Source organism: Muscardinus avellanarius, assembly GCF_963383645.1.
Source record: "Muscardinus avellanarius genome assembly, chromosome: 10".
Lineage (NCBI taxonomy): Eukaryota > Metazoa > Chordata > Mammalia > Rodentia > Gliridae > Muscardinus > Muscardinus avellanarius.
Genome location: NC_137796.1, coordinates 94,929,928 through 94,956,209, shown reverse-complemented (window position 1 = coordinate 94,956,209; position 26,282 = coordinate 94,929,928). Strand labels below are relative to the sequence as shown.

The window sequence follows — 26,282 nt, the reverse complement described above, 5'->3', positions numbered from 1 at the left end:
GGAGCAGAAGCGCAGCGTGCCCGGATCGTGCACACGCGAGTCCCCGATCCTTCGGAACTGAGAGGTGAGCCCTGCCCCGTCGGGTTGGACCAGGTCCGGGTGGCAGAAGGGGAGGGGGTGTTCAGGAACCAGAGCTCCGCGGGATGCCGAGGATTCCCGGACGCCTAGGGCGCGCCTGTCAGTCCGCGGCTGCTTCTCTGGAGTCTGCCGGCGCCGTGGCCCAGGGCGCAGAGCTGGGTGACAGGCGTTTCTAAGCTACTCAGAAATAAGGCTGGAGGTCTGGGGCCGCCCCTCGCCCTCCTCTCTGCGCCCTGCACCTGCTCATCCCCTTTCTGGCCTTGATAAGCGCATGAACTTAAGCGCGACGGCTCCCTTCGCCCTCTGGAATGCTTTCGGTGGAGGTGGTGGTTGTTGCAGAAAGAAGCAAACACTTGAAGCCGGCCGCCTGGAGTCTCTCGGGCTGGCGGCTCATGGCCGGAACTGTCCTGGGGCAGACGCGCGTTTGGGGCCACAAGACAGCGCCCGGGGGGCTCCGCGCGGGGATGTGCAGAGCCCGAGGGGCTCCCAGGAGAAGCTGGGGAAATCGCGCTGGGAGCTGGCGGGTTCCGAGGCTCAAGCGATGTCCCTACAGCGTGACAGCAGGGCGTGCATCTGGGATGTTCTGGGTCCCGGGTTCTCCCTTTCCTCGTCCTGGGGCAAATCTGGCCCTGGACTTGGAGCAAATTTCTCATCTCTTCCCCAAGTTCCCAGTTCCATCCTTGTGGTATGAGGACTAGGCAAGGTGGGGGGTGAGGGGAGGCGCGTAGGAGAAAGCTGTCATAAACTCTAGAATAAAAAAAAAAAAACTCATAGAACTCTAGAATTTAAAAAAAAAATCCCTAGCTAGGCGTGGTGGTGCACACTTGTAATCCCCACTCTTGGGAGGCCGAGACAGGAGGATCACACAGGTTTGAAGCCAGCCTCAGCTGGCTTAAGAGACCCTGTTTCCAAATAAAAAATATAAAAAATAGGTCTGGGAGCGTAGCCCGGAGGTAGAAGGCCCTTGGGTTCCATCCCCAGTACCAAAACAAAAAACAAAAACAAAAACAAACAAACAAAAAAACAACCCTTCCTACCTTTCCACACTTGAGTTTCCTCCTTTGTGAATTGGCGATAGTATTAATATTTCATATGATTTATAGTGATAAATAAATTAGGTAAGGCATCAAAAAGACTGAGTAGAATGATAGAGTAAGGGGTCCATAAAGGAGAGCCGTCAGGGTTGCTACTGTTGCTGTGGCATTTTCTGTGTGAGCCGGCATCGCTAGTAGAAGCAAGAACTCTTAGCTCAAACCCCAGCTCTGCCGCTTTCTAATGTGACCTTGGCCAAGCTACTAGACCTCTCTGTGTCTCAGTTTCGATTGTATAATGGGGGAAGGTATGATCCCTACCTTGGAAGCTGGTTGTAAAAATTAAATGAGGCAATACCTACTAAGTACTTAGAGGCATGAGTGTTTGTGGGCTGCTAATTCTGCAAAAGCACCATATTGAATCAGGCGGCCAGCATCAACTCAGAGTAGCTATGGCTTTGCTTTGCTTTGAAGCTGAAATTTATTTGTGCAAACATTCATGGGACTCCGCTGACATTACTGACTGTTTTGCTGGGGTCAGGGTCAGTCCTGGAAGACGGAAGGATGGGCAGAGGGACCCCAGGTGTTGTCTTCAGCGAGAAGACTGAGAGGTGGGAACAGGCGCTTTCAGCATTGCGGCTTCTGGTAAACATGCTCAGAGGTGGTGCCCTTCCCTGGGCTGCCTGGACCTAGGTTAAAAAAATCGCTTCTTTCCTTCTTTCTTTCTTCTTTTTGGTTTAGGATTGTCATAAAAGAAAAGATGGAAATGAGCAATATTTAAAATGATAAAACATTAGCCTCTTGCCCAGAGGCTAATAGCATAATTTTAAGGGTCAGAGGCAAAATCATCATTGACACCTCTGGAGGGTTTGGAAAAGTTTAGCTGCCTTCCAATATCTTAGCAACACTATTTCCTTGGCATCATAAGCTGGAAACCCACTAGCATGGCAAACTTGAAAACCTCCAGATTTGCCCCACTACTCAGTTTTGGTCCATATCCCATGGAAATATCTAGATGGAAAGAGGTTATTCCACAGGTCCAGAATTCTACATAAAAAAAAAAACCTACTTGGGAGGCTGGGACAGGAAGATCAAGGTTTGTAGCCAACCTCAGCTACTTACTGAGGCCCTCCACAACTTAGTGAGCACCTATTTCAAAATAAAGAATTAAAAAAATAGGGCTGAGGGGTATAGCAAGGAGATTGAATGCCCCTGGATGGGTTCAATCCCCAGTATGTGTGTATGTATATGTGTGTGTGTGTGTGTGTGTGTGTGTGTGTGTGTGTGTGTGTGTGTATATATATATATATATATATATATATATATATATATATATATTAAAAAAAAAGATAGGCACAGCAGAGTCCTTGTTACAGACACAGGCCCTCTGAGGGCACGGGGGCCTCCCTGTATGCCCTGCTCTAAGTCAAGTATCGTTTCACCTGCGTTCCTATGGGAGACCTGCAGGCCGACTTTGCATACACTGCCTCCTACAACGCTAGTGCTCATAAATCTTGGGATGTGGTCACCTTACTCCAGATTTTGGAAATTAAAGAGCTCTAGAACCCTTTTCTTTCTTCCTATCTTTAGTCCCAGTACTATTAATTAACTGCTTGCTGGGATGGAGAATGGGTGCTAGCCACCAGCACAATTCTAGGCTCCTCCAATACAGACACCATGGTGCTGAGGCTGTGAGGTTCCAATCCTGTTTCTCCACGAGCCAGCTGTGCGCTCTTGTCTAAGTCCCTCCACCTCTCTGAGCTCATGTTCCTCCTTTGTAACATGGAGATAAAAATAGTATGCCTAATATGAAATGCAATATATATAGACTATAGGCATATTTATAGATAGGCTGTATATATTTATGAGGCTGATTAGACCATTTATAGAGAGGCTGTATATACTCATGAGACTGATTAGACTACATATATTATAAACATGAGACAAGCCTAGATAGATATACTGTATAGGACATTAATTCATTTGTAAAATGAACACTATTTCACGCTGTCAAGTTTCTGTAAATGAGATGCCATCATGTACATTGATGAACGTGGCCATTTGTTTTCTATTGCTCTTCCTGGAAGCTGTTACTAAATCAAGGTGCATTCTCTAGATTAATGGTATCTTAAAATCAAGGAAATATGGCACACTGCCCGGTAAATATTAAGTGGCCAAGGCTTGGCCAACAGGCTACTGTGATTGATATATCGCAGGGGCTCCGAAGCACTAAAAGTGACTTTAAAAAGAAACGAAACAGAAATCATCCCACTTATAAGAAAGCCACGGGACACGGGGTGGGGGACGTTCCTCCAGGAACATGATCTGAGGCAGCCTGCAGGAAATTCTCTCGGAAGATTTCGTCTGCCAGAGACAGCTGGCTGAGCACTTGCTGCGTGTCGGCGCGCTGTGCTCAGCACAAGGAGGCATAGTGAACTAGGAACTGCCCTCAGGAGGGCAGGTAAGCAGGTGTGATAAGGCCATACCCCTACCTGATAAGAGAGATGCTGATTGGGTGGCTCAGAGTGTTCCTGCCCCAGGAACCCAGGGGAAAGGTCCTTTCACTCGTCCGGCCAGTCTTCATGGGTTACTCCTTGCCCAGCCCCCATACTAGGCTTGGGATGGGGACAGGTGCAAGAAAAGAAAGCAGCTCTTTAGCAGCTGTGATGTCCTAAAACAAATACCCTGGAAAAGGGGCCACGGCCTTGAATTTCAGGAGGAAGGAGGCCTCTGAGGGCACTGTGGACTTTAGCATGTGCAAACTCGTCTGCCTTTCTCCTCTGTCCCTCCAGCACGCTGCCTGCCCGCCCATCCTCACCATGGCCCCTGGGGAGAAAATCAAAGCCAAAATCAAAAAGAACCTGCCCGTGAGGGGCCCCCAGGCTCCCACCATTAAAGACCTGATGCAGTGGTACTGCCTGAACACCAACACCCACGGCTGCCGCCGCATCGTGGTGTCCCGGGGCCGCCTCCGCCGCCTCATCTGGATCGGGCTCACGCTCACCGCGGTGGCCCTCATTATCTGGCAGTGTGCCCTCCTGGTCATCTCCTTCTATACCGTCTCGGTCTCCATCAAGGTCCACTTCCAGAAGCTGGATTTTCCTGCCGTCACCATCTGCAACATCAACCCCTACAAGTAAGAGGAGGTTGCTCGAGTGGGGATCCTTGAGCGAGAGGTACATCTACCCCAGCTGCCAAAACCCCTCTGGAAAACTGGAAACCAACAGCAGTCTGCAGACATGCTTTCTAGAAATCCTAATCCATTCCCAATGTTGGTAAACTGCTCTCTCCCGGCCTCCAAACCCGCACCAAGTTTTCAGTCCATCAACCACTTCTGGGGATGGGCTAGCTCAGGGAAGGGGATGGGCTAGCTCAGGGAAGGCAGGCCTGAAATGAGCTAGCACTCTCCGCCCTCCTGCAGATATATGCACAATTTGGCAAGCCCAGTTTAGCCATCCCACCAGCTTACCAAACTCACTCCCTTACTCTCCCCGAAGTGTGAGCTCAGGCTGACTCAGAAGTGACACCCTGGTGACTTCCAGGAGCAGGCTATCTGCCCTAAACCTTCACCGGAGTGAGCCCAGCCCTGCTAATTGAGATCACTGGGTTCTGGGCCAGCTCAGCCCTTGGTGCTGCACAGAACCTGTTCTAAATGGGTCCCCGAGTCCTCGGGATCATGGAAAGCTGATTGGCGAGGCAGGTCAGAATCCAGCAGAATTTGCCACTGTGCTGAAGCGGGGAAGGGGAGGGAAGGGAAGAGCTGGAGGGAGGGGCGGAAGAATATCAAGGCTTTCAAAAGACACTAACTTGTCCAGAGACATCCAGGCTCAAAATCCACGTCAGGTCCAATACTCATTCTCTTCTACCTAAGTCTTTCCTTCCTTTTTTCCCTCCTCTTTCCCTCGTTTCTCTCCCTCCCCTCCCCCTTCTGTTCTTCCACACACGATTTGTTCCATAATCAGTAACTTGGCATCTAAAAATTGCCGTGCATAGATTCTGAGGCACAGAACTGAACAACCCAAACAGCCTTTGCCCTGGCAGAGCTTATGTCGTAGGGGAGGAGCAAATATATGTGCACACATAGAGCTGCACGACTATAATGCACAAGTGACCATTTCATTATATATGTGCATAGGTGGGTTTTAGGATCATTGAAACTTCCCAATAACCTCAGGAAATGGAGACACAGCAAGGCTGAGTGACTTGTCCAAGGTCACACGGCCGATACCGGGATGGGGAATTCACGCTTGGGTAGTCAGGCTCTGGAATTTATACCTTGCGTCACTGCCCTACATTGCCTATGCATAAAGCCAGGAGGAGAGAAGAGAGGGGGAGAGTTAAGGGGAGAGGCTGGGAGCTTGGTACTGTGAAAAAAATCTTGAAAGAAGGTCACTGCTGGGTGCAGACAACTCCTGTATCATTCTTCTGTGTTCCTGAGTGATGTCCAGGTAACAGTCATACCTTGCGGCTTTCCTCCCCACACTGATTGGAGGACCATCAGTGGGCAGAGGCGGGGTGCGCTGGGTGGTGACGGAGCCTGCGGGGGTGGGGGGTAGACTCCTACTTAGCAGCTATTTACCTCTCCTCGCTGTGGCTGGTTTGTGGGAGGCACCTGACAGTCCCCACTCCAGAAATGCTGGTTGGGTCAAACTTGTCAACACACCCTGAGAGCAAGCAGACGGTGGCAGCAGAGGTGAAGCCAGGATGTCACACAAGGGTCACTCACGAGCCTTTCTCTTTTATGGGAGCCACGGTTACTTTGGATGGGGCAAGTGGTGGAGACCTGGTCTTGGCAGAGAGGAGACATCCCTTGATGGGGGGCGATATGGAGATGTCCCCCCTCTCAGTGGTGCTTCCTTCTCACCTTGGCAGGTACAGTGTGGTGCATGACCTCCTGGCCGACTTGGAAAAGGAGACCAGATCGGCCTTGAAGTCTCTGTATGGCTTTTCAGAGGCCGAGCCTCGGAAACGTCGGGAGGCAGAGTCCTGGGGTTCAACCTGGGAAGGCGCGAAGCCCAAATACCTCAACACGATCCCGCTGCTAATCTTCAACGAGGACGAGAAGGACAAGGCCAGGGATTTCTTCACCGGCCGCAAGAGGAAAGTCAGCGGGAAGATCATTCACAAGACTTCCAACGTCATGCACGTCCACGAGTCCACGGAAATGGTGGGGTTCCAGCTGGTAAGCTCCTTTCTTTTTTATGTGGTACTTGGGATGGAACCCAGGGGTAATCTACCTCCAAGTTACACCCCAAGCCTTGTTTTTTATTCTTTATTTTGAAACAAGGTCTCACTGTATTGCAAAGGGCCTCACTAAATAATAGCTGAGGCTGGCCGTAAACCTTAGATCCTCCTGTCTCAGCCTCCCAAATGCTAGAATGACAAGCGTGCGCCACCATGCCCGGCTTAAGCTCCCTTTCTTAACAGCTGAGCAGCATGGGGCGGGCTGGAGAGAGTGGGCATGAGATCTCTTCTCCTTGCCCATTAGCTATTGTAGGCCCAAAGGAAGAATGATACCCAGTTAGGGTGATTCGGGGAAGTAAGCAAAACTGCTCCGGCAGTCTTAAACATGGAAGAAAATGCCTTAGGAAGACACCAGTAGCTCCTGGAGGCCTCTCCAAGGAAAGAAGCTAGGAAAGGTCTTCGGGATCGGGTGACAAGAAGTGATGGGAACCCGGGTGCAGTGGCACATGCTGGTAGTCCTAGTACTTGGGAGGCCGAGACAGGAGGATCACAGGTTCACAACCAGCCTTCGGCAACTTAGGTAGACCCTGTTTTAAAACAGAAAAATAAACTAGGCTGGCAGTGTAGCTCAAAGATAGAACGCCTCTGGGTTCAATTCCCAGTACCACCCCAAAATTAGGGTAGTTATTTCAGATCTTGCCACTGGATTAAACAAACTATTTCCCAGCTTTTATTAATCCTTAAGATTCACATTCCATCTTGGGACTGCCTGGTTAGCCGGGCTGGGGCCGCTTGATCACACGTTGGCTAATAATGGAGGGCAGAGAAGCCTGACGCGTAATCTCATCAAACTGTATCCAAAGGGGAAAGAAAATTTCCCCAAAAGGCAGGGTGCATACACCAGAAGAAAGAAACAGATAATAAATAGCAAAAGCCCCAATGTTTCTTATAGTATTTGCCTTCATGAGGTGTCCTGGCCCCACTTCTCATCTCCCCTCTGATCACATTGGAGGGGCTTTTCAGCAGCCATTCACTGAAAATTAACTCCATTATCCTCCTGGGCAAAGTCCACCACCACTGTACACTCCATGCCCACCCAGCACCGGAGGATGGGAGATGCTTCTGTACCTTATAGCTTACATTGCCTGTGAGACCTCCTGGCTCTGGTCACAAATCCTGAAAAATAACCCCTCCTCAAAACCGTCGAGATGTCAAACCCTTCCTAGGTCCTTTCATAGGACATTCACAAGACTCTCCTTGATCCTGAAGTCAGTCCTTGACATCTGTCCTTTCAGGAGAGTTTCCAAACCCTGAGCGACAAGAACTTCTGGAGCACACCACAACTTCTTCCCTATTGTTATATATTTCACACGTGGGTCCTCCTGATGACTACGTGTGTTTGGTTAGGATGGTATTTCAGTCCATGTTTTGTAAGTGACATAATGAACATAGAATACCTTGCCCCAGATCCTGCAGAGAAGTAGTGTCAGGGTCCTGGTGACCATCCAGATTTCTAGGCTCTTTAAATAATAGGAATCGGGAAGGGTAGTATAGACTCAGTGGCACTGATCAGCTAAACCCTGAATGCCAGGGGCCCAGCAGAAGCTGGTTTTGCTTCTCATGCAGTGGCAGGGGTAGGAAGGAGTCGTAGGAGTCGCACTTGGTGTCCTTTCTTGCTCAGCTCCAGCCTTGTCCTTGAGGCTCGAGGATGACCTCCCTCAGCCCCCAGAAGTGAGAAGAAGACCATGTCCTGGCTCCAGGTTCCCCTCCTGTTCTTCCAAGTTCCAAGTATTTGGGAACTTGGAAGGGTACGGTAGGTCTGGTGGCTCCAGCCCGGTGTCTCCATTGGTCCACAGTGTTCGAACGACACCTCCGACTGCGCCACTTATACCTTCAGCTCGGGGATCAACGCCATCCAGGAGTGGTACAAGCTGCACTACATGAACATCATGGCACAGGTGCCTCTGGAGAAGAAAATCAACATGAGCTACTCTGCCGAGGAGCTGCTGGTCACCTGCTTCTTTGACGGGATGTCCTGCGATGCCAGGTCAGGAGACCGAGGCTGCTCCTCCAGCCTCAGAGGACCAGCGGCTCTGAGTGGTGGCCCCGGGCATGCACTTGCAGCTCAGCTGTAGGTCTTGGGGCAAAAGGAGCTCTTCTCACTGTCTCTGCCCTCTGGAAAACCACTGATGTGAGAGCGGGTTCCAGGGTCAGTGAGTGAAGTGTCCATGGCATCGAATCACGGTATCTTTAATGGCACTAAATTAGCACCATGCAGAGAGTAGCTGATGGTGTGCTCGTGGCTTTGCACATGACGATGATGCCTACAATGACTGTGAGCCACTACTCCTACTGAGAAAGGAAGGAAGGAAAAAGAGGAGGGAGGATGGGAAGAAGAAAGGCCTGTGTACACAGCTGTGTACCTCTAGGCCTGCCTTTCTTTCTTTCCTTTTCTTTTCTTTTCTTTTCTTTTCTTTTCTTTTCTTTGGTGGTACTGGGGGTGGAACCTACCTCTGGGCTATACTCCCAGACCTATTTTACACTTTATTTGGAAACAGGGTCTTACTAAGTTGCTGAGAGCCTCACTAAGTAGCTGAGGCTGGCTTCGAACCTGTGCGCTCCTCCTGTCTCAGCCTCCTGAGCTCTGGGATTACAAGCGTGCGCCACCACGCCCGACTTACCTCCAGACCTTTCTGTTGTTAAGATATCACTCAGATCCCTGGCGGTGACTGGGAAGTGGGCGAGACAGACTGCAGACTGCAGGCACCCTGCTGGTATGCAGGGTTTACTTCTTTTTTTTTTTTTTTTTAATGCCAAGCTTTCTCACTTTTGGGAGGGCTTTTGGGAAGCAGCCATTCACTGAAAATGAACTTCATTACCTTCCTGGGCAAACTCCACCACCACCCTACCTACCACTCCACTCCCACCCGCCACTGGAGGACAGGAGATGCTTCTGTACCTTGTGTTACAAGACATATCGGTCTCTGTGAAGATGGAGCGATTGGAATGGTGTCTCCCTGGGGACCGGGTTCTAAGGTCACACAAGGACACCTATGATGCCATTGCTTCTCTGAGGATCATGTCCTAGGCCCAGGGGTGGGGGTTGGGGTTGGATGTTAGTTAGATGTTGGCTGAGAAATGCAAGAACAGAGGAATCAGGGGCAGTCACGTGGTACAAGGAATGACAAATCTGGACAGTGATGGTGGCTAGAATGTCAAGGAGGGGAGGAGAAACTACAGTCGAATTCTATGTCCCTGTGTGTGAACCTCTTACATGCGCTTTGTCATTTTATTGGAGGAAATATGGGGCAAGTGAGTCACGTCCACCATCCACTGTCCTTCCAGGCTTCGGCTGGGGTGCCCGAGGAGAGCCTGAGGGGAGCTCCAGCCCTTTCTGACCCGCTTTCTTCACCCACAGGAACTTCACGCTTTTCCACCATCCAATGTATGGGAATTGCTACACGTTCAACAACAAAGAAAACGAGACCATCCTCAGCACCTCCATGGGGGGGAGCGAATATGGTAAGGAGACCCCCCAAGGACAGCCAGGGTGGTGGCAGGATTCTTGGGGATGCCTGAGCTTTCAGAAATGCCCTCAGCCCCAAACCAGAGAAAGTGCTTTCCCTTCTCGATGTTTCTATCAGCGCCCACGTTGGCGCCTTTCTTCAATATGGGAGTCTGTTTTCCTTTTCAACTTCTCTTCTTTACGGCTGAGGATGTAAAGAAGGGCTCCGTGCTGCTTAGCAGTCGCTCTGGTTTAAGCTGCTGGTATGAGTAACACTGGGCAGGTGGCTTCTCAATGGAGCCCAACTACAGACGTGCTGAATGGGAGATTAAGAAGCGAGACACACCTTTATCTTAATTGAGATGACAGATTCTGGAGCCCAAACCCAGCTCTGCCTCTCACTGTCTGATCTGGGGCAGGTCGCTGCCTTTCATCTACAAAGTGAGAATCATTACAATATCTCCCATGAAGGTGCCGGAGAGGACTTGAGTACCCAGAGCACTTAGAATGAAACCCAGTGCACGCTCTATTCACCTGCTCCGGCTACCTTAACAAAACACCAGACTGGGTGGCTGAAACAGCAGACTCCTTTCTCTCTCTTCTTCTCTTCTCTTCTCTTCTCTTCTCTTCTCTTCTCTTCTCTTCTCTTCTCTTCTCTTCTCTTCTCTTCTCCTCTCTCTCTCTCTCTCTCTCTCTCTCTCTCTCTCTCTCTCTCTCTCTCTTTCCCCAATTCTGGAGGCCAGACAGCCCAAGAAGACCAAGGTGCTGACAAATTTGATTTCTGGTGAGATTTCTCCCCTTGGGTTGCAGACAGCCATGTGTGTGTCCTCACGTGACCTTTCCGTTGTTGCAAGTGGAGAGAATACTGTGATTTCTCCTCCCTCCCCCCCCTCTCTCTCTGTCTCTGTCTCTCCTTATAAATAAGGGCACCAATTCTATCATATTAGACTCACACCCTTTAAGATCTCATTTAATTAAGGCCTATCTCCAAACACCATTATGTTGGGGTTAGGACCTGGACATATGTGTTTCAAGGGGGACATAGTTCAGCTGTATACACACTCGGCACACAGTGAATGCTGGTGTTGTCATTACTACTATTATTACCATTACTAGTGCTGCGGCTAGTCAGGTACCATTGCTGTTACTGCAGCTATTACCACCCATAGTACCATTACTCCTATGGCTAAGATTCGACCACTCCTACTTTTGTAGAGCAGGTAGGACCTCCTACGGATTGGCCTGGATTACCCACAAAAGGAATTTTGGAAAGGCCCTTTGCAACTTGAATGTGATTTGATAGATATACTTCCCCAAGAAAGACTAGGCCCCGCCATAGAAGAAATGCACATTTGGAATCCAGGTCAATCTTAAGTCTGTATTCTTACCAAGACTACAAAAAACTCTCAGTGGGAAGAAGCTGTCTGGGCCAAGAGAAAAGAGATGCAGAGTTCCGGCTCTGCTGCGTTGGGGCTGTGTGAGCTCCAGCAAATCACTGTCACCCTCCTGGGTTTTGGTTCCCTTGTTTGCAAATTAAAGAGGTCAGTATCACTCTTAAATTATCCCCTTTCAATTTATATAGACGGAGTGTGCGCCCATCCATTTACTGAGTATCTGCTGCGTGCTAGGTCCTCCTCTAGGTGCCAAGGATGCAGCAGTGAACAAGAGAGAAGAGTGAGCAAGAACAGAGACAAGGGGAGAAGTGGCGCCAGGGACCAGATATACCATTGCCCGCTCATTTCTTCCTGGGGGCTGTCCCTGAGGGGCTAAGCAGCCACAGAGCCGCAGGACCCTTTCAAGGCTCAGCACAACTTCTCACCTCAAACATGGACTTGCATGTCTCAGGCAGAGCAACAGTTCCTTCATACTTTGCAACAGGCTTAGCAAGAATTCTGACGGTGATACTGTGTTTGAACCCTCTTCTGGCTAAGCCTTGTGGCCCAGCAGTCAGCAAGCCGGGCACAACTCCTACCCTCATAGTTTCCAGTCTAGCCCCCATCTGCTCTTTACTTGCTGGAAGTGCTGGGTCTTGGATTTGGATTTGAGCCTCCAAAAGCACTGGGAGGGGTCAGCACCCCCAGGGAATGCTTCCCTAGCCTTTGACAATAATAGGCTGCCTTCTCCATCTAGGGCTGCAAGTCATCTTATACATAAACGAAGAGGAATACAACCCCTTTCTTGTGTCCTCCACTGGGGCTAAGGTGCTTGTGCACCGGCAAGATGAATATCCCTTCATCGAAGATGTGGGCACAGAGATTGAGACGGCAATGTCCACCTCCATGGGGATGCACCTGGTAAGAGGACACTCTGATTTCTTTAGGCTTAGAGAGGAAGAGATCTATTTTTTTTCAAGGATAACCAATGGATTATAGAAAGGATGGTTGTTTTAAAGGGAGCGTGGGACTATGTTTTCCAAAAGGTTACCCAATGGTCATTCCCACAGTTATATAAAGGTTGTCTTTGTATAGCATGTATGGAAAATCAAGGTCAGGATGTCATTTGGGGAAAGAAGAGAAGGAGCCTTCCTTATTAAAAAAAAAAAAAGACACTAGCATTTATAAAACCTGTGATAGAAGCAAGGCGTCAGACACTAATTATATATTTATCAGCAATACAAATAGAGAAGATTAGCATCTTTATGAGATTCCTAGAAGCCTATAGGGGCATGTAAACAGTCATTGAAAGGCTGATGAAAAGTCGTCAGCCTCTTCAGGTCTGAGCCCACTGCACTCCCAAGATTTCACCTCCCTTTGCCAGGAGCCCCTTCTCCAGCCAAGTCCTTCACCTCTGACCTCACTGGCTTCTGAGAGTGCTCAGACCTATCAACAGAGCACAGCCAGGCGGCAGATTCCAACCACCATGACTCATTGTTCAATCTTCAGTCTTGCCACTCTGTCGAGAAAAGAAGTGGCATCTATTCGATTTTACTTTGTATTCCTTCTTTTCTTTTTTCTTTCTCTATTTTTTTTTTTTGGTGTGTGTATGTATGGTACTGGGACTTGAACCCACATGCATTCTACCTCTAGGCTATACCCCCCCAGCCACTTTTGCTTTTTATTTTGAAACAGAGTCTCAGCTGGGCGTGGTGCTATATACCTGTAATCCCAGTGCTTGGGTGGCTGAGATAGGGTTGTAGGTTCAAGGACAGCCTCAGCAATGTAGCAAGACTCTCAGTAACCTGTCAATAGCCTGTTTCAAAACAAACAAACAAAATTAAATTAAAAGGACTGGGGGTATAGAACAGAGGAAGAACACCCCTGACTTCAATTCCCAGTACCGAGAAGAAAAAAGAAGCCGAGTCTTGCTAATTTGCTATTGCTGAGAGTCGTCTTGCTAAGTTCCTGAGGCCGGCTTCAAACCTGCAATCCTCCTGTCTCAGCCTCCCAAGTACTGGAATTACAGATATAATCGCCTGGCTCTCACTGGCATTTTTCACCTGTTTGGAAAAAAAAAAATAGTCTCTTTGCAGACCACCCATCCAGTCACGCCTTTATTTGTATCCAAACTTAATGTCGCACATTAAACTTTCTAGTTTTCATCCCTCACAAGTTTTCCTCTAGGGCAGTGGTTTCCAAATCTGACTGATCATCAGGTTCCCATCTACTAACCCATAAAATCTAGGAGATGAGCCCAAGGTTCCAGATTGTTACCAAAGTCCAATGCTTAGTGCTAGAAATGGCGCAGGGAGGAGACTTGACTGTAGAAACTTGGGCAATTCTGAATTAGAAGAGAGGCAAATTGTGTCTTCTCAGATAACAGCAAGGCTCAAATGACACAAAAGCTCTACGAACACAGGGACAGATAGCTTTAATTGGGTCATAAAGTGATATGGTGGGTATTGGGGGCTTAAATATCTACCCACCATTTGTCTATCCAATAATTATTTTCTGAGTGCCCAAGACACTGGAGCCCCGTCAAGGTACAAGACACTATCCTTGTCCTAATGGAGCCTACAGCTCAGCAGAAAGGATCAATAATAGGAAATTGTACAAATTATAAATTTTAACCTCCAGAGGTGCTATGAAAGAGAAATGCAGGTGAATGAGAGCATATCATGAGTGCTATGTCTGTCTTTCGTGGATACAACAGAATACCTGAAGCTAGATAGTTTATAAGAACAGAAGTTGATTTAGCTCATGGTTCTGGAGGTCGGGAAACCCAAGGACATGGTGCCAGCATCTGGTGGGGTTCTTATTATATCACAACATGGCGGAGGGCATCCTAAGGTGAGACAGATCAAGAATGCTAGCTCAGGACTCACTTCCTCTTCTTACAAGGCCACTAGTGTCATCAGGGCCCCACCACAATGACTTCATCTAACCCCAATTGCCTCCTAAAGGCCCCACTTCCAAATATTATTAACATTTGAATTTGGGGATGAAGTATCCAATACAAGGATTTGGGGAGGGTGGGACACGTTCAAACCACAGCAATGGTGATGCTGACCCAGTACTTATTAGTTGTTATTTTGATCCGCCATTTCTCATGTAATCTTATCTGCACCCTGAAGAAAGACGCGGGCTCGTCAGCGCATCTTTTCCTCATTCTTCCACCTTCTCCCCACCTTCCACCTCTTGTAGCATCTGTAAACCAGAGTTACTGGACCTTGCAAAAGTACAAGAACAAATGCATTCTGCCCTCTGATTCTCTACTCTGAGCTTGGAAAATACCCACCACCTTGTTAAGCAAATGTTCTCTTTACCAAGACTCGGTAAACAGACACGGATGACTTTTCTGCTACACCTAACTTGAGATTTGGAGAATCAAAGCCACAGAGCAGGGTCAGTCAAATCTAGATCTGATTTATGAACATGTAGAGCAACAAGAAAAAAGCCAGGATTACTGAGGGATCAGCAGGGGGTCACTAAGAATAAGTCCAAACAAACTACACTTCCTTCCTTTTCTTATTTTCTACTTTTATTTATCTATTTGTTTTTGATATGCATGTTAAACTGTTAGACTTAAGTCAGTTAGGGAGACAGATGTCACGGTGTGGGAGCCGCAGGGCTTGACCACTAGTCTTAGCAAGAAGAGTCAGGGGAAGTTAGATGGATATTTAGGTCCTGACTTGGACTGTGGGGTGGATGAGCATCAGAGACTGAATGAGGGAATACAAGAGAAGGGGTATATTTGGAAAAGACCTCTTCGGTTCAGGTCATACCCAGTTTTTTGGGCTTTGGGGAAAAGAAGGTGAAAATAAGATGTCCAATAAGTAGATATTATAAACTTGGAATTCAGGAGAAAATCTGGGAGTCAATTCTAGACTTGGAAACAAATGCCATCGCCCAAGACCTGAAACAGAACGCTAAACATGCCGGTGTATAGGAGTGGAGCAGAAAGAAAAGGGAGAGACAGGTAAAGAACTGGGAGCAGAAGCCAAAAAGAATTAGTGTCAGATAAATCAAGGAAGGTGCGGCCACTAGCGCCCACTGCAACTGAGAGGTCAAGCATCATCCGGGCAAAAGGTGTTCTCGGGTTTAGCAACCGGGAGGCCACTGGCGTTCTTTGTCAGAGCAGTTTTCAGCAGAAGGAGTGGAACAGAAACCAAAGTACAATGGCCGATGGTGAATGGGAGATGAGGAAGTGAAGGAGGGCGGACCATCCACCCCAGGGCGTGGGGACCAAGTCCTGGAGAAGAGATAGACTCCACCAGCGTGGCAAACCCTAGGGCACATTTTTATCTTGCACACAACTTCTTTTCACAAGTATGTGTATCACAGGGATTAAAAGTTCAGGGGGCTGAGATTCCAACCTCAGCTTTGTACTTTGGTTATGTAATCTCGGTGTCTTAATTACCTCACCCATAAAACGAGGATGGTAATAACAATAGTGCTCCTTCGTGACTGATGAGAATTTAATGAGTTGATGCAGGTGAAGCGCTTAGGGAGGTGCTTGGCATGTGGTAAGTGCTCGAAAAATACAGGCTATTACTACACCTTTTTTTTTTTTTTTAAAGAAAAGAGATGTGAAAGGAAGGAGAAATAAGCTTGAAGGAAAAAAATGAGAAAGGGTTATGGGAAGTTCGTTCTTTCTTTCTTTCTTTCTTTCTTTCTTTCTTTCTTACTTTTTTCCAGTGCTGAGGATGATGAAACCCAGGGTCTTACACACATTGGGCAAGCACTCTACCACTGAGCGACATTCCCAGCCCCTTGTCTCTATTTATCTCTCTTTTATGAGTCATAGATATTATATGCAACGTATGAGTTGTATATGTTGTTTACATATAGTATTGCTGCTTTGAGCAAGTCGTCTTCTCTGTGTCTCATTTCCCTCTTGTGTAAAGTAGGCCTGTCACTGAGGTTAAGTGAGTTAATACCTGTACGATGTTTATCACAAGCACATTCAAAGTGCTCAATCAAGATAAGTTGCTCTTGTTGTTCTCAGAAAACCTAAGCTCAGGAAGGTCAGATAAAAGGCAGCAGAGTGGGAATCTGAATTCAGACTGACTGCGATGCTTGGCCTGTACTTCTGACTCCTTAGCTAACCTGCCAGGCACCGCCGTTTGTTTGGGGGCAATGGACCATTAACTATAATGCTGACCATGACCTTCTCCTCCAGAAGGAGCCCTTTAGGAGAGCTCACAATCCATCTACTTGGGCCCATGCTCAGGGGAGATGGTCAGAATGGGGCTGTGGTCAAGCCGCCGAGGCAGGTCCCCGAGCAGCTGAAGCTTTCTGTCTATGAGTCCCTCCCAGACCTGCCCAGGACCCAGGAAGGAGACCATCTACCTGCTCATCCACATCCCTGACAGCACTGCTGGTCCCTCCTTGGCAGAAGCGACAGCCTGTTTCAAGAAACAAAGGGCAGGCCAAGGTCACCAAGGGAAGGGGGAACTTCACCTGTGTGCAGGGTTGGACCTGGGCGTCTGCTGCTGGGAGCAGCCCAAGGCACCATTTTGGTCTATTGACAGGGGTCAGTAGACAGCCAGCTCAGTCTCACCCTCAGGGGCTGGAGGGAGTAGGAGTGGGTTTTTTTTTTTTTTTTTTTTTTTTTGCTGTGGGGAGGGTCTTTCTCTCAAAGGAAGTCTGGTCTAGAAGTATACTCAGTAGAGACAAATGCAGAAATGCAGGGCCCCTAAGGGACTCCTGTGCAGTTGTCCCTGACCCTCCCCGACCCCACATGCCCAGAAGGAAGCAGATAGGACCTGGTTTGATAAAACTGGGTTCTTTGTCCCATACACATTTATGCATACATACATATATATATGTATATATGTATATATATATATATATATACACACAGCCCCTCTCAACCCACCAAAACACACTTGTACATGCACACAAGCTCTCTAACACATATATACGTGTATGCACAGATACACAAACATACCCCTATCTACACGCTTAATTTGTGCATATTCACATGCACACATACATACTCCTGTTTCTATGCCCCTAGAGGTCAGGACGGGAGCCCAAATGTCTCCCGTCCCTCCACAAGCTACCAGTTAAGGAAAACAGAAGGTCGGGGTGGAGGTGGAGAACGCACTGTCAGGGCACATCCAGCTGAGTCTTCAGGAATTAGAGACGGCTCTTCCATCCAGAAAAGCCCCCCTTCTCTGTCTGCCCTGCCCCCGGCTGCTTCTGAATGCAGCCCGGACCACCTGAGAGTTCCCTAAGCTCCCTCGCAGAGTGAAATACCGATAAGAACTCAGAAAGCAGGCGAGCAGAACGGGTTTTCCCAGTCACTTTCCTGGAAATGGCCCGGAGCTGATGGTCAAGGTTAAGGAAGTCTCAGCAGCCTTTGCTGGCTGCACGGGGCTTGCTTGAGTTTACAGAACTTCTTACCTGGATGCCGGCTGCTGTACTTTCCTGCCGCAGTCAGGTAGAGGCTATAGCCAACTCTCGGCTCTGTGGACAGCTCAGCAGGACCCAGGGGGCCCAAGGTGCCTCTGCCCAGGGAGCCTGCTGCCTGGAGTAGCTCTGAGGGTGGCATGAAACTGAGGTGCCCTCAAGGGAAGCCCCCGCTCAGCATCTCTGCTCCTCAGCCCCCAGCCCAGCCCTGGCTCACGCGAGAAGCTCTAAATGGGTTTGCTACCCAGCTATTAAGTCTATTATTCTGTGCCTCCCTGGAAAGGCGTTCACTCTTTATGATTAGTGAGAAGGGCAGATTGAAGGCAAGATGAGTGTGCGCACGCACACGTGTGTGTGTGTGTGTGTGTGTGTGTGTGTGTGTGTGTGCGCGCGCGCCAGGGGAAGGAGGATGCCAGCCAGCTACTTTCCCCTTCGCTTCTGTTTGTTATTTAAACGATTCAAAGTGAGCCCTGTCAATTGCCCCTGAGGCGCTTGCAATTAATTGAGGGAGACTAATGGGTCAGCAGATGAATTACAACACAAACACGAGGAGATCATCACCACTGCAGACGGCTAGGGTTCCTACCCCGTCAAACCTCGTCAATCTCAGTTTTCCCTAATTATCATTTTCTTCAGAGAGTAAAGAATTTTCTTCCCTCCTACAAATCAGCTATTCCTCTCTCCTTCATCCTTACTTTCTCTCTCCTTAAAAAAAAAAAAAAGGTTTATGCATACATGTGGGTGCATATACCCTTGCTGACTCACAGACCCTAGGCCCTGGCGATGAGCTGGTCACTATTTATGTTCAATGCTGTGTGCGTGCATGTGCGTGTGTATAGGGGTGGGGATTAGGGACTGAAGCCAGGGACGTTCTGTCTCTGAGCTAGGCCCCCAGCCCTATTTTATTTATTTTTTATTTATTCACAAAATTGCTGAGGGCCTCCCCAGGTTGCTGAGGCTGTCCTCAAAACTGCAAATCTCCTGTCTCAGCCTCCCAAGTACTGGGATTACAGGCGTGTACCACACATCTAATGGCCATGTTCGATTTTTGTTTCCCCCTTTCCTGTTTTGTTTTGTGTTTTTTTTTTTTCTTATTCAGCTTGCCTGAATTGTTTATTTGCTGCGAAAAATATCAAGTGAGAGTCAAACTTCATGAACCACAATAACATGTAGTTGAATAAGGTCTTGAACCTTAAGTCGTGGTGCTTTTACCTCCTCTGATGATCAGGGCATCTTTCTACCTCTGCTAGGCATTCCTCAGCTCTAAGAAAGTCCACTCTTCCCATGTCAACACCCAGGACCAGAGGCAAGGAAAGAGTCCTTCAGAGGGTTGAATCCCAGGCAGTTCTCTGTCCCTGCTCACTTTTTTAGTCCTTCCTGCTCCCCTCCCAGCGGGTTCACCAGGGCTTAGGACCATCCAGAAAGCCAAAGCCTGACCTCTCGGCAGATGTGATTTGGCCTCGGTCTCCCTGCCTAACCTCATCCAGTGATTTTTCTCTTTTGCGATGTCCCAGCCATTCAGCCCTCCTGCCTGAAGCCCTTCCTGCACCCTCCGCCTAGTCCTCTTCTCCCATTCCTGGGCAAGGTCATTTCTTTCCTGCCACCATAAAGCTCCTTTTCTCCAAGATACTTTTTCTCATTGCTCCATGGGGGGAAAGACTGCCCTCACTCCAGCCCTGCAGCCCCTGCTCGGTTTCATTTACCACTATCCCATATTAACTCACTTATTTATCTGCTTATTCACCATCTGTCTACCCTCCTGGAATATAAGCTTCACGAGATCAGAGAACCTGTCACTGTGGTCACTGTGGATTGCACGGTGTCTACAAAGGCCCCAGGCCCCGAGTAGGTGCTCAGCACAGTTTTGTTATAGGAATGACTGATGGCTGTTCAGCTCCCGGTAACTCCTAGAGGCTCCAGTCTGAGTCCCCGGGAGAGGACAGGGCTGAGTGTGTGTTCTCTGATTGCAGACAGAGTCCTTCAAGCTGAGCGAACCTTACAGCCAGTGCACCGAAGACGGGAGTGATGTACCAGTCAAAAACATCTACAACGCTGCCTACTCCCTCCAGGTGAGGTCGGTGGGGACACCCAGCCCTGGGTTGTGGCCTGGACCCAGCAGACAAAGTTACATCTAGGTTGGGGTGTGGCTGGGACCAGGAACTGTGGTGAGAATCTCTGGGGTTCATCCAAAGAGTTCAAGAACAAATGGTGCTGGCTGGTTCTGGTCCTCTTCGGTCAGTCTGAAACCAGAGCTTAATTGATTCAGTGAGGTTTGTGTAGAACACAATGTGCAGCCAACACAGGCAAGTGAGAGACAGGAGGGACGCTGTCAGGGGAGGCAGCGGAGGGGGCCAGCGTGTGGCCTCTAGGCCCACTGTGTCCTCGGTGAATCCAAGTTGTGACCCCTTAGTGATGGCAGGAAGGGGTTCAATCAGATTAGGGGACCGCTAAGTGGCAGCTCCCAGGCCCCTCCTGATTTTTCTAGCCTGGATATTTGAAAATCTAGGGGCCAGGCATGGTGGCAAACTCCTGTAATCCCAATACTTGGGGAGCTGAGATAAGATCGCGGATTCAGAGCCAACCTCGACAACTTAGTGAGGCTCTTGGCAACTCGGCAAGACACTGTTTCCAAATAAAAAATAAAATAGGGCTAGAGGTGTAGCTCAGAGGTAAGATGCCCATGGGCTCAATCCCTAGCACCTCAAAGAAAAAGAAAATCAGGGAACTTCACAAAGAAATCCAGATTGCCAGCTTCTCTTAAAAAATAGGGCATTGGATTGCCAGCTTCTCTTAAAAAATAGGGCATTGGAGCAGCACGGAGCCCACATTGCTGCAGGATAGAGCAGGCAGCGCTGCCCATCACAGGGGCCCTGTGTTCTCTGGTCCCCACCGTTCTTACCCCACAGTGGGTCGCATACAGCGCCGGCCCATAGGCACTGGGAGTTTCAGCTCTTAAGCACAGTCAGCAATGAGCTGTGGAGGCTCCTCTCACCTTCTGCGAGTCTGCCTAGAGGGTCCACAGAAGTCATCCAGGCAGAATCAAAGGACCAGGAGCCCTCAGCATGGGGCGATCCAGCTCTACTCAGAACTGAGCCAAGAAGTGGGGGAAGACACGGAGTCAAAAGGGACTGTAAGTTAGAGCTTGGCTGCTCACAGGAAAGAGAGAGTCAACTGGGGTTAAATAAATGGTGAGCTCATTGGAAAGATGCTCCAGGAAAATAAATGACATATGTACATATATGTGTATATGTGTATGTATACACACATATCACACACACACACATATATACATATATATATATATACACACACACACATACATACATACATATGACACTGGGGATTGAATCCAGGAGCTACACCACCAGCCCTATTTTGTTTTTTATTTTGAAAAAGGATCTCATTAAGTTGCTGAGGATGGCCTCAAACCTGTGACCCCCCGTTCTAGCCTCCCAAGTACTGGGATTACAGGTGTGTGCCACCACTCCTGGCACTCCTAGGTATTATTTAGTGATAAGTTACCATGTACAGACACTTTAATATATCAATTTGTACTGAATTGATCCTCACAACAATCTCCGGGAATAGGCATTAGTACACTTATTTCACAGAGAAGAAAGCAAGGTACTGCAGATTCAGTGACCTGCAAAGACACCCAGCAGGGAGGTGCCCAAACAGGGATTTGAATCCGAATAGCCGGACTCCAGGAGCCTGCTATTGTGCTCGCTCCCTCAGAGCTGCCTGGACATTGTAGCTTAGGATCCTCAAAGCTCCCGAGGAGAAGAGAATGTTGTGATGAGAAGAGAAATGTTGTGATTGCATTTGTTTCTTGGCAGCTGCTCCAATTCTCCGTGTATCTCAGTGTCAGCTCTCACGTGGTAGGAAACAGCCGCCCTAGCCCCAGCTCAACCGGATCTCTGTGTCTCAGGCTTAATTCTTAATAATTGGTATAAGGGTTGCGTCCCTTCAGGCAGCCGCGGCGCGGGGACAGGGGAGCTGGCTCTCTGGCACCCGCGTGTGCAGGGGGTAATGGCTAGCGCTGGGGGGTAACGTCTAACGCTGGGTGTCCTCTTTCAGATCTGCCTTTACTCGTGCTTCCAGACAAAGATGGTGGAGAAGTGTGGGTGTGCCCAGTACAGCCAGCCTCTCCCCCCTAATGCCAGCTACTGCAACTACCAGCAGCACCCTAACTGGAGTGAGTGTGACCGGCCCCCAGCCCCCCACACCCCAGGAGCAGGGTCAGCGGAGCCCCGGGAAGGGTGTGCTCTGAGACAGTTCCTGGTCCCGGCCTCCACTGCCTTTTACTTTAAGGGATGTTAACTAAGGTCATGATGTCATCAAGCCTGGCCTAAATTATACTTCCTGATTAAGATGCCGCCTCTGCCAGCTGCCTGACTCCTCTGTCAACTCCACGGGCACTATTCACAGTAGCCTTTCACAGAACAGATAACTGAGGCTCACACACACCACCAGGGAATAACGGAGCTGGGCCCAAACCAAGAACTGGCTAGCCCCTAAGTCATGTCCTAAACCACCGCAGGAAACAGAATGCTTTCCATTTCCCAACATTGCAAAGCAGCTTGTATTTCTAGAGCGCCAATATTTGTAGCAAGTGGGGAGATAAATGGCTAAATAATTAACGAGAGACTGTGGATGCGCCATGGGTAACCCAGGGACCCTCCCCCAGCCCCAGGCCCCAAAGTTCATGCTGTCTCCCACTGTGGCCCTCAGTGTACTGTTACTACCAGCTGTACCAGGCCTTCGTCCAGGAAGAGCTGGGCTGCCAGTCTGTGTGTAAAGAGACCTGCAGGTGAGTGCATGGATGCGCAGGGTTGGGATGGGACATGCAGGCCTGTGCTGGCTGGGCTGTGCACGCTGACCCTGTCCCCTCCTCCCCAAAGCTTTAAAGAATGGGCGATGACCACCAGCCTGGCGCAGTGGCCATCTGAGGTGTCCGAGGTAAGTTCTACTGCCGCCTGTACCCCCAGCTGGACACCTCACTCATGTCTTGTCTGTCCTCTGCCCTGGAGAGTGGCTCTGGGGAAGGAGCTGTCGTACAAAGGGGGTCGCCGGGGAGGAGGGGGCAGATAGGCAACCCCAGGCCCACTCTTTCTTTCTCCATCACAGAAATGGTTGCTGCCTGTTCTCAACTGGGACCAAGGCCAAGAAATAAACAAAAAGTTCAACAAGTAAGTTTACCTCCACCCGGTTCCCTCCGCCTGTCAAGAGCCTCTTGGCTGGCTTCCTCCTTGCCAAACCCTCTCCTTTTCATTGACTCCATCACTTAGTCAACAAATATTTGTTGTGCTCCTATCATAAGCCAGGCCCCGCTCAAACTTTTGTTTGGCCTTGATCTACAATATGAAGCACTTTTTACATTCTGGCCCATTGAATGTATAACTGAAAATAAAGCGCACACGGCAGCGTTTCCTTGTGATGTATAAAGCGCTTGGACTGATTTTCAGATGACACACACTGGCGCAGCCAAAGCAATTGTTTATGGTCCATTTTCAGTATCCTCAGGGGATTAAGTTCCAGGATCTCTCAGCCAAGAATATGAAAAATCCTAAGATGCTTAAGTCCCTTAAAATGGCACAATATTTGCATATAACCCACCACATCCTCCTGTACATCTGAGTCATCTCTAGGTGACTTATAATACCCAATACAATGCAAATGCCATGTAAATAGTTATATTGGATTGTTCAGAGAATAATGGGAAGATAAAGATGTCCACATATGTGCAATCCAGAGGCAGTGGTTTATTTCTATTTTTTGAAAGAATTTCCACCCATAGTTGATTAAATACTTGAATTTGGAACCCATAGATTCAAAGAGAGGCCAGAGTGTATGCATTTCCGTTCCAACTGGCCACAGCCTGCTAATCTGATTCATTTGTGCCTGTGCCATCGCCGTTGGTAACTATTTTTAATATCCCCTTGAATGCATCCTGGTATTTCCATTCTATTCAGTGTTTTAAAAGATACCGGCCACAGCCCAGCAAATTTATTTCGTGGCTTACTGATGTGCCCCAACCACCTCAGGAAGATGCTCCTCTGGGTCTCAAAGCCTCTCCTTCCACTTGAATTTTCCACAAAGGAATTCACCTCCAAAGTGCCATTAGCAAAGACCAGCTGGCTCAGAGTTCAGAGACCTCAGGAGATGGAGGGAAAGGTGGTCGAGGGGAAACACACCTGTGACTCCCAACACGCACACTCGCGTGCCTTCCCCAGCTCCCTGCTGGAGCCGACCTGGCCTTGTGCTGACTGAGCCTCCACTGGGCACCAGGTGCTGTGTGAGTTGCTAGAGGGACCCAGTGACCCCAGCAGTCACGGTCTCTGCCACCAGAAGGTTTGCAGTCTGGATAAAGATAGATGTAGGCCAAGCATTTGCAAGCCATTAAGCCAGATATTCCAAACCAAGGACACCGAGGCTAAATCAAGCTCCACAGATTGATTTCCAGCTTTTCCTGAAAGACCGAAAGCCCTGGCAGAAGTGAACCTCTGCTCTGGCGTAGCACCACACAGCTAAGTAATAGCTGCCCTGAGTCCTCGCGTTTGCCTGCTCTTTTCGGGAGACAATTGAGAACAAGCAGTTCAGAACATGAACCTGAACACAGTTCTGGCTGGATCTCGATCTGGGCTCAACTAATAAGCACCTGTGCAAGTGGCTTGGCCAATCCAGGTTTCATTTTCCAAATCTGTAAAATGGGGGCATGATTAAAACATATCTCCCTTAATATCACGGAGATATTAAGAGAATTAAGCGAGTGAACTCATATACACTTCTTACAACAGTGCTCCGCAACACAGGAAGTGCCTAATAGATGCTATTATGGTTATTACCACCATGACCTTATCCCCAGCCTACCTCATTCCTTTGCATTACCTGCTTGTCTCCTGGATGTCTTTGAGATTGCAATCAAACGTTGCCGATGTCAAAGTTTAACGAAGAAGAAGGTGCCATGGGAGTGTGGCTGGGTGGACTTGACCTAGTCCGGAGGTTGAGAAATTGTTTTTTGAGTAAATGAATGGCCTAAGAACCAGACCCAGGCTGGAGATACACTCCAGGGTGTAGAAGGAACCCCATGGACCGGGTTCTAATGCAGAGCCTGTGCCGTGCGGAAGGCCCAGGCAGGAGGGAGACAGCCATGCGGAGGGGCTGGTAAAATGGAAGAAGGCCAGGACTCCTGACCTGCTTGGGCCCTCCATGTTGGAATTTCTGCAGGACCGACCTGGCCAAACTCTTGATATTCTACAAAGACCTGAACCAGAGATCCATCATGGAGAGCCCGGCCAACAGTGTGAGTAGCATCCTTCTGGGGCCTGTCCTGGCTCTATGAATGGCCTCGGGAGCAGGAGCAGCTTGTGGGGATCCAACCCTGACCTAGTTGGGGCCTTGGGGACAGAGTGAACAGAACAAGAGGGAACAGGAGATGCGTCTGCTTCTCCCTCCAAGCTGTTCAGGGCCCTTGGGACTCAGGGACCCAGCGCAAGGCTGGCGGTGGGGAGGATCCCCTGTGACGGTGTGGTGTGGTGTGGCCTCCCTTGCAGATCGAGATGCTCCTGTCCAACTTTGGGGGCCAGCTGGGCCTGTGGATGAGCTGCTCCGTCGTCTGTGTCATCGAGATTATTGAGGTCTTCTTCATCGACTCCTTCTCCATCATTGCCCGCCGCCAGTGGCAGAAAACCAAGGAGTGGTGGGCCCGGAAGAAAGCCCCACCCAGCCCCGGGTTGCCCCGCGGACAGCAGGGCCAGGACAATCCCGCCCTCGATCTAGACGATGACCTGCCGACCTTCACCTCTGCTCTGCGCCTGCCTCCCGCCCTGGGGACGCAGGTGCCTGGCACGCCACCCCCCAGATACAACACCTTGCGCCTGGAGACAGCTTTCTCCAGCCAGCTCGCAGACACTCAGGTGCCTGATAAACCCTGAGGCTGGTGGGGAGGAAAGAGGCAGTCAGGACCGCAGCCATGGTCTGAGGACTTAGACCTTTTCTCCCAGACAGGACCTCCCTGTCTCCACTCTGGGCTTTTGAAACACTGACTTAAAGCCTTCTGTGAGCAAGATGGGACCCAGGCACATGCAGGAGCCCCCAGGGGAGCCTGCCCAGCAACACTCACAACCAGCCAGGTTGAGCTGGATCCTGGGCCCGAACTCCTATCTGCACACAGAGGAGACTGAGGGCTCAGCAAACGGCAAGCGTCAGCCTGGGTAGAAGCCAGAAGTGTGCTCTTCGCCGGGTCTTGAGAGAGAAGGATGCTTCCAAAGCCCCAAGCCCAGGGTCTTGCGGGCTCCCCCCGGCCTGGGCCGGGGCCCATGGACATGACCTGAAGCAGCAAGGCTGGACAGCTACTGTCCCATATGCCCAGAACAGAAGAGAGTGCCGGCCCTGGACTGTCCTCATCACTGACACTGGGCAAGGTTCCTCTGTGCCCTTAGGCACAGAGTTGGCTGAGTCCTAGGACTGCCCTGGGGAGCGGCACAGAGGAGGAGGTAGAGGGCATGACAGGGTGTCCTCGCTGTGGAGGTGGGGTGGGGCCATGTTCTGGGCAGCTAAGGTGGAGAAGGCCCAGTCAAAGGGTACAATTGAACTGGGTATGGAGGCTTGTACCTGTCATCCCAGGACTGGGGAGGCTGAGACAGGATGATCGCAGGTTTGAGGCCAGTCTCAGTAACTTAGTAAGGCTGT

The 26,282-nt window shown here is 49.5% G+C and overlaps 1 protein-coding gene across 1 annotated transcript; it reads left to right on the top strand.

Moving 5' to 3' along the window:
- Window positions 1–3,925: 3,925 nt before the first annotated feature.
- Window positions 3,926–25,525, top strand: SCNN1G (sodium channel epithelial 1 subunit gamma; the record flags this gene model as incomplete). Its single annotated transcript, XM_080702812.1, has 12 exons — window positions 3,926–4,245; window positions 5,982–6,291; window positions 8,150–8,340; window positions 9,712–9,815; window positions 11,929–12,092; window positions 19,562–19,660; window positions 21,669–21,786; window positions 22,323–22,401; window positions 22,493–22,550; window positions 22,719–22,780; window positions 24,819–24,894; window positions 25,145–25,525. The coding sequence occupies exons 1-12, from the start codon at window positions 3,929–3,931 to the stop codon at window positions 25,523–25,525; spliced, it is 1,959 nt and encodes a 652-aa protein (XP_080558938.1). The 5' UTR covers window positions 3,926–3,928.
- Between the last annotated feature and the right edge of the window lie 757 nt (window positions 25,526–26,282).